Source organism: Stegastes partitus, unplaced genomic scaffold (assembly GCF_000690725.1).
Source record: "Stegastes partitus isolate 25-593 unplaced genomic scaffold, Stegastes_partitus-1.0.2 Scaffold0, whole genome shotgun sequence".
Taxonomy (NCBI): domain Eukaryota; kingdom Metazoa; phylum Chordata; class Actinopteri; family Pomacentridae; genus Stegastes; species Stegastes partitus.
Window position 1 is genome coordinate 1,129,989 of NW_007577731.1, and position 8,658 is coordinate 1,138,646.

General features: G+C 45.6%; 1 protein-coding gene and 1 pseudogene across 1 annotated transcript; both read right to left on the reverse strand.

The window, feature by feature from the left end:
• Nucleotides 1-327: 327 nt before the first annotated feature.
• cldn18 (claudin 18) lies at nucleotides 328-3,214 on the reverse strand. Its single transcript, XM_008280395.1, has 5 exons — nucleotides 2,995-3,214; nucleotides 1,920-2,084; nucleotides 1,049-1,205; nucleotides 811-924; nucleotides 328-643 (listed from the first exon to the last, which is right to left on the reverse strand). Exons 1-5 carry the CDS (start codon nucleotides 3,212-3,214, stop codon nucleotides 547-549), a joined length of 753 nt encoding a protein of 250 aa, XP_008278617.1. The 3' UTR covers nucleotides 328-546.
• A 1,873-nt stretch (nucleotides 3,215-5,087) lies between these two features.
• On the reverse strand, nucleotides 5,088-6,115 carry LOC103368010 (transcription factor Sox-14-like; annotated as a pseudogene).
• Between the last annotated feature and the right edge of the window lie 2,543 nt (nucleotides 6,116-8,658).

Below are 8,658 nucleotides of genomic sequence, written 5' to 3' on the forward strand. Positions count from 1 at the left end.
TTTTACGACTTAACATTTGTCTCTTAATCAGTGATCTGAATAACAGAATTCATATTTATTTCGGCGTGTACTGGCACAGACCTTTGTTAGACGGTTATATTGTTCTGTCACATTTTTTATTCCGACTTCGAGTAGCTCTGTTTTTACCTGTGTTAGCATTCCTGCACCCTAGAGGTCCATCAACTCCCAGGACAGTGACATGTTTGCTCTTAAACCGCTGATATATGAATCCGTCTGTCCTTTTATTCATACATCAGCCCCTTTACATGTGTTCTCATATGTCATCAGTAAAAACACACCACCTGGCACAAGTATTTCAGAAATCAGTGTTTTATTCTCAAACAAAAAAAAGTTGATTTAACAGAACTCAAATTATAAAAATCAATTACATACAGCAGCCGAGCCACTGGGATGGGAAACCTACTCCTTCCTCTACCTGCTGCCACCGGCTTCTTTTATCAGATAATAACTGAATGTGAGGCAACTGAAAAAACACAAACATTACAAAGCATGCTGGGTGTTTAAAGCGACAAACTGTGGCTGAAGTCACACATATTTCTGCTCTCTGTGGCCTCCCTCTGAATGCTGATCCATCAGCTCAGCCTTGTTGTGCGACTGAGGCTTGTAAACAACCCCGGGGTAGCTGGAGAGTAAGAACATAGAGGGGGGAAAAAATCATATATTGTGATTATGTACATGTAAAACATGTCTTGTTTTAATTTGTAGGTAAAAAGTGGACTCGTAGACGCGTTATTTTAAGATGTTTCGGTGCATTTTCATCTTTTGCTGTGAACCTATGAAGGGACTCACCGCGGCTTTTCATCCTTCACCATTTCTCTGAAAGCCAGAGACTTCAGGAGGCCACCGACAAGCAGGATGCCGCCTCCGATCCAGGCAATGAACAGAGCCGGGCCGAACGTGTATCTGGTAGAGACAAACGAGACGCCGTGTCGGCCCAACGTGGGAATAACAGAGAGAATGTGATGGTAGAATAATAATAATAATAATAATAATAATAATAATAATAGTAATAATAATGATGTCGTACGTGGGCACTAATCCCATACCACCTCCTATCGCTCCACCCATCCCATCCCCCACCACCCCGTTCCCGTATCCTCCTCCGTAGTTGGGGTAGGTGGACACCCTGAAACTGGCCACGATCTGATTGGCGTAGACAGAAGCTCCTGAAATACCACAAAGACCTGAGAGGAGAGGGAAAAGATACAGATTCCATCACTTCACAGAGAAACTGCTGCTTAACCTAAAGAACAAATCGGCCAAAGTAAATAAAAACTAAAGCAGCCCACGATAGGAACCCTGTGTGTTTCAGGTTAAAATCATTCACAAAGCAACTCACAGTGGTACAAATCAGAGTTGGAGGAAGTACGGAGATTTCATTTGAGTCTAATTAAATAGCAATATCACAGAAATCATAGAAATACTCGAAAAGTCATATATTTAAAGTAGTCCTCATTATGCAAAAATGTATATTTCAGATCAACGTATACGACTGGATTATAATTACTGATGCATCGCTGTGTCCATTTAATTGCTTTTTATCTGCTGGCTGACTTGTGAATTTCCCAGTAAAGTTGAATCCTAATCTATAACACTAGATCACAATTTATTTCTTGATTTTATTTTGTTTTGTTGAACTAAATTTGCAAAGTTAAAAACACATGCAAAAGTACAATATTATAGAAATATTCCCTGCAAATACTTACCCACGTACTAGTACCACTGGTTAACATGTTGGGTTTCACTAACTCACACAGTTAAATCATGTCTTCTGGATCTCTAAGCTGATCTGTCACGCCTCGCTTCCAAAAACCCTCCACCCCAGCAAAAAAAACAAAAAATCACACTTCTAATAGACACGATAACATTCAGATCGGTCTCAGTGTTCTGCTTCGTACCAGCGACGATGAACATGATGCCGGCGGTGAGGCTCATCTTGGCCTTGGTGGTGTCGGCCATGTTGTTCATGGTGAGGCAGGTCAGGGAGAAGACCGAGATGAGCGCCCCGAGCACGCTGAGCACCACACCCACGATCATCAGGGCTCGCACGGCCTGGAAGGTTCCTGGTGGACAGAAAGACGTGCAGGAGTAGAGAAAGGCCTTTGTGTTGTGCTTTTAGGTGTCAGACTCCCTGTTACAGCAGGCGCGCTGAGGGAAACTGCCCTTTGCTTGTTTGTTTTATTGCTGATAACTCTGTTGACCGGCCAGTCGGCCGTTAAAGCAACCACAATGCACCGGTGCTAATGCAAACACTGGCAGGTGTGGACTGGACACCAGAGAGAGAACAACAGGTGTAGAAATTATGACATCGTGTGTTTGGATAATTATCACTTACACTAATTAGTGAGATTTTTTCTCCCATATTTTTCTTCATAATTTCCACGTTAATTATCTTTAATCGGAAAATAAACATTTTCACACAACCTGACAATATGGCTTTTTGTTGTTTTTCTCCAGAACTTCAGTGAAAACATAAAATGCTTGGTGGTGAATTAATACATATATTTTGGAAGTGTTTGATTTTTAGAATAAGGTTTCAGGAGGTGAGATGAGTCTGTTTTTTTTCCTCCTAAACATTCAGCATGAAAGCGATGCAAACTAATACGATTTGAGGTTTTTGTGTTGGTTTTACATTTCACTGTGCACTCAGTAAATCCCACCTCTGCACCTGAAACAGCTTCCTTCCTTGTTAGTCTCTCTTTTCTATTCGTCCTGACCCGGTGCTACATTTGGCTTCCTGCTGCCTCGTTGTACAAACAGAGGAAACTTTTAACATCTCTTTCAAGTATAACAACAGGAGAGCTCAGACTGGTTTAATGTCCTCACTAAGAAAAAGCAGCTCACCATTAGGGAGGCCGATTCAGGACACAATCTGTTCAGTTATTAGGACGGCAATTAATTCAAGCTCATTTTCAGTCACTGGATAAACTCTGAGGTGAAGACCGGTGAAGACCGGTGAGGGTCTCGTCCTACCTGAGTATCCCAGGAGGCCGTACATCGGGCGACACTCTGTGAATCCGGACGATGTTGTCTCACAGTCCTGCCACAGACCCTTGTAGGTGTAAACGGATGTCACCACATCCCCCTGCCGGTCCTTCACGCTCCACTTGTTCATGGCGGTGGCTGCGATGAGGGCCGCGGCGCCGATCAGCCCCAGAACGAATCCGCCATTCTGTAAAATCCCGGGCGCCATCGTCGTTTTGGCAGTTAGAAAATCTACCCGGGAGGAGAAGTTAGCGTGTCTGCGCGGAGAGGTTTGAATAGATAAACGGGTTCTACTTAAAGTGCAGCTGCATGTACAGGTGAGCGTAAAGTTAGGGTGCTACAGGTGAGCAGGTGTCAGGAGAGAATGAAAATGGGCGAAGCGGCGCTCTGATGATGGCGGTGTTGGGCGGAGGCGGCCCGGTTTCACCCAGTGGGTGATGCAGCAGCGTGGGCTGGGCGACGTGGTGCTGAGAGGTGTGGACACAGCGGTGACAGGGCACACCTGGCACCGACATGAACGCCTGAATGTAAATACAGGAAACTGAATCAGTGCCTCTAAAGTGTGCAGACCATACAGTCAAGTGTCTGAAACTAAAACACGACACAGCGTCGCGAAAACAACAAACACACACCCAGGCGAGACAGAAGTGAGTGTGTTAGGTCTCACATGACGCACCGCCAGAAAGGAAGCAAAGACAGAAAGATGCATCAGACGAAGGTTGAGTCTAGATTCTGAGCAGAATATACTTTACAGTGGGATGGCACAAGCCACAGCAGTGGTCTAAACGGGGAGGTCAAAGGTCAGGAGGAGCCACACTGGAGCTGAACCTGGTGAAGATCTGATATCTGGCTAAAGAACACTTCATCAAGTTGATCTGTTCTCCTCCAGAGCTGCAGGGATTCAACAGTCAGGATCGTTTGCTGCATTTCTGCTACTCAGCAAACGCATATTTACATTTCATAGATCTGAAACGACTACGAGCCGTTGCACGTCGAGACTAAAGCTCTCTGGTTTCAGTGTGAACGTCAACGGTGGAACAAACATTTCAACTTTTCACCTTATCACTGTGTCAACGCCTGAGGAGGAGATAAGTTTCTATTATTCTCTTATCGTCACTTCAGCTCACGGACTCGCACGACTCTACTCATGCAGCAGAGCCGGACCAGAAAATGTCCCTCTTGTGTTTGAGTCCCCGTGAAATATTAGCATCTGTTTGTGTTTTATGTACGCTTTTATCGAGATGTTAAAAGTCAGCTTGTTTAACCCTATTCAGGACTTTCATGTTTCCATACGTAGAAAGAATATGTGCAAAACATGTGTTGGTATTCATTCTAGACTTTTATACTGTGTTAAATATATTTGCTGATAAGTTGAATGCACGACAAATGTCCCTCTTTTTATATTTAAAAAGGGTCCAAAAGACCCCAAAAGTCCTGAATAAGGTTAAATGAGAGCGTTCAGATGTGCTGCTTTGGCATAAAAACGCCAGATAAAATAAAAAGTGATCTGGATCATCACAAACACCGACTTTAAATTAAAAAAAAACAAAAAAAAAACCTCTGCCATGTAAAACGTTAACACTTACTTTATGCAAGAGTTTTCAATCAGCTGCTTCAAAGAACAAAAATACTACAATTATAAAACACTCCTTCTGTAAAGATTTATTTTTTCCCCACTTGAAAATGAAAAGAAAGCAGGCCGACACACTGACACCGAACATCTGCTAGGGCCCAAAAATGACAGAAAAAATGCCAAATTAGACTTTTTTTTGGTCAGAAAGCTTCTTCAGCAGCTTGTGTGTTTTATAAGACAGTAATTTAAACATTAAGCATTAAAAGTGTGTTTCATTAAATAGTTTGAGCTGTTTTTCTTGCAAAAAAGTAGTAAAATAGCATCTCCACATGGAGCCCAGTCCTCTCTCTGTATGTACATGGAATAAGGAGCAACGTGTCAGGGTGCCTTTTTAACGTGTTTAATATCTGCAGAAACACTATCATGTCACAGTTTTGTTGTTAAAGCTGAAAACAGGTGGAGGTTCTTGTGCGCAAACTTCCCCCCCATCGTGCGTCCGTCCGCTCCATCACACGCCGGAGCCGGCTGAAGCGTACGCGTCCATGCCGCTCTTCGCCATCCCTCCGGGGAACAGAATATAAGCCACCTGGGGCTGCAAACTGGCCGCGGACCAGGCGCTACAGTTACACGGCACCACGTACCCGGGGCTGGAGGGCGACGGGTGGGTGTGGGTGTGCTGTCCCGGGCACGCCAGAGCCCCAAAGCCTCCAGTCTGGTATCCAAAGGTGTGCGCGCTGTAGGGCAGAGCGCCGGCGGCCAGGGCGTGCGGGATCTCCGCCATCCGCTGGACAGCGCCGGTGCTGAACTGCGCCACCGGCTCCAGGAGCGAGAATGACGACGTGGAGGAGGAGGAAGAGGAGGAGGAGGAGGCGGGAGCGAGGAGAGCTCTGGCTTTATCCCCCGGGACGAGAAAAGAGTCGATAGAAAATCCCTTCAAGTGCTCCGCCGCGTCCCCGAGTAAGGAGGGCAGCGGGAAAACGAAGCGGTCCCTCTTGAGGAGGCTCTTGGGTTTGCGCCGGGGTCTGTACTTGTAGTCCGGGTGCTCCTTCATGTGCTGAGCCCGCAGCCTCTTGGCCTCGTCGATGTACGGCCGCTTCTCAGAGTCCGAGAGCATCTTCCACTCCGCGCCGAGCCTCTTGCTGATCTCAGAGTTGTGCATCTTGGGGTTCTCTCTGGCCATCTTCCTCCTCTGGCCTCTGGACCAAACCATGAAGGCGTTCATGGGTCTCTTGATGTGATCTAAAGGTTTTGCCATTTCAGGAACTGACACAAGTAAGTCACCGCTCCAAAAAGCTCATGCTCGTCTGGTGCGTAAAGAGGAAAACAAGTCTGCAGGATGGATGGAGTTTAAAAAAAAAAAAATCAATTCTTCCAGTGTCTTTGTTAAGAAGAAACAAGACCGTGAGTCCAAATGGAGCAAAGCATTTGCACAAAGTGGAACTGAAAACTACATAAAGCCAAAGCCCGGGCGCATGAATGGGGAGTCACACGGGACCAAAGTGGGAAGCTTGTTATGGATGATGCTGGGCATGTCATCCACTCATCACCACACCACTGTCACGGCGGGCCAAGCCAATGGGAAAGAGAGAGAGCTCTGTAATCCCTTCACAAAAAGTAACTGTAGGCCTACAACATTTCTGAGGGACACCCCTCTCCTGCCTCTGCAGCGGGGTTTAGTCTCTCCAAATCTCCGCTGAGACAAGCGCAGGCATGTGGGCAGGGGAGGAAGCTAATCTGCTGCACAACACAAGCAGAAAACTAGAAACTAAAAGCTTCCCCATAAGAGTTTTGGATGTTATTTTGCACTGCATGACCCTTTACGCCTCATTTGCTCCAAAATGAATTTCAGGGGATCCTCACAGGAAGCTAATGTGGCCCCTCACCTCCAGTCCTGAGAAGAAAGTCTCCAAATTAGGATGGATTTTCTCAGTTTGCCACTTGATTAGATTTTCTAAAAGTTTTGTTGAGGAGGGATGCATTTTATGAGGTTTCATATTTTTTAACACATTAATATTTTTAAGGAATAATGAGGAATAATGTAATAAAAATAAGGTGTGCAGGTAATAAAAAGGTGCAGAAATGGTGTAAAAATAGTCAAATTAGTACAAAAGTTGCTAAAGATTCTCCTCAAACACAGACCACATGACTCTGAAAGTGGTCCCGCATTAAACAAAACTTATAAAAAACGGCTGCAGGTTCACCCTTATGGCAAAATCAGCCTCAGTTTGTACTTATTTAAAAACCTGTCTTCAAAACTAACTCATTTAAATTCCTTTCAGTGATGCAATGCAGGTTTATTACATATAAATACGTGGACAAGTGTCTCCGGTCTGATCAAACATCTGCTTTGGTGGAGCAGTAACTAGGCTATATGTAGAAGAAGATGTAGGTGAGAAACACGGGATTACTTCACAAAGAGGAGTTTCATTTCTGGGTGTCTAAGTGGAAGCTTCCAGGGCGCCTCAAAGGCATCAGAAATGGCCTCCGCAAAAGGGATTATTTCCATGACAGAAGCATGACGTGTTCGTCTGCAGACGGGCCCGCGGCGGTCCGAGCTCGGGGTTTAGGTTTTTCTGGTTGATAAACTCGGATATCAGCGTACCGGCGAGAAGGGGGGCCTTTATTTCATTTACCTCCCACAATCAAAGGCACGGCGGGCCTCTTCAAAGGCGAAATAAACGGACATAAAAGATCCAGCGGTGCACAATGCATCAGTGGTGGAGATGATAAGACGTTTTCAGAGGGTTGTTTTTTTTTTTCCTCCTCTGGGTTTCCTCGCAGCCAGACGGGCTGGAGGGATAAAGTGAGCGGCAGCAGGGGTCAGACAGCTGATCTGCCTCCTCGTGGCGGTGCTGTTATCTGCTGTGCTGTAGGTTCAGGCCGGCCTCGCTCACAGGAGGAACCCACCGCCACACAGAGGCAATTATTACATCCACAGAGGGACCGCGAGTTCCAGACAAAGAAGTGAAAACTCTCTGCGGACAACAACACGTGAGGCAGAGAAGGGCAGTGTGGAGATGGATGCATTTATATATATATATATATATATGTTTTCAATCCTGCACAAATCTTGCAGTTGTTTTAGTTGGAGGAGAGAGAAAAACAAACATGTGTTGGGTTTTGTGTACTCGTCAGTGTTTGGAGTGACTTCCAAGAAAGGGCAGCGTTTCAACTCTGCAGAGATGAGGGGGGAAAAATGGGTAATAAGAAAAACTGCCAGCAGCACAAAATGGCTGTCGTAATCCGGTTATCCCCCGGGCTCCAAAGATACTGGTCCTCTCCTTAGGAGTCTATCTTTTCTTCTTATGTCAAAACTGTCCTCTATGCACTCAGGTGGATTAAGGAGTCACACTGTAGAAAGAAATTGACAGGTACAGAAAGACCTGGGGGTGAAAAGGAAATGAAAGACGACACAGAGAGGCAGGCCGGGCACTCTAACCGGGGAGCGTGCCAACCTCTGACAAGAAAAGAATCTATCAAGTCGACTGAATGCTGAAGGAAAGAAAAAGGACAGAGTTTCCTGCTAATTCACTGCAGTGATTAGCTGAATACTTTCTGGCCTGCCTGATTACTGATCACACATCTATTAATCCGGTGAACGGGCCTTCCTTCCTATGAAAAGCTGGAGTGTTTCATTGTCTTGTCGGACTCCGGTTGTATTGGATATGATGGCAGCACTGTCCTCAGCAGTGTCCACAAACTTAAATTCACTTAGAGGAGATTACATTCTGGATAGATTATACCATCTTACATAGTTGGAAAAAGGGGCTCTGCTTCATATTTTAAGGATGGAGTTAGACGCTGCAGGACTTCCAGCTGAGACAATTACTCCATGAAAAGGAAATGAACCCATTACGATAATCGTTTAGTTTTTAAGAACAAATGTCAAAAACGAGGGCTGCAGGGTGGCGCAGTTGGTAGCACTGTTGCCTCGCAGCAAGAAGGTTGCCGGTTCGCGGTCCGGTGGGGGCACTGGAATCTTTCTGCGTGGACTTTGCATGTTCTCCCCGTGCAGCGTGGGTTCTCTCCGGGTTCTCCGGCTTCCTCCCACACAGTCCAAAAACATGTTGAGGTTAATT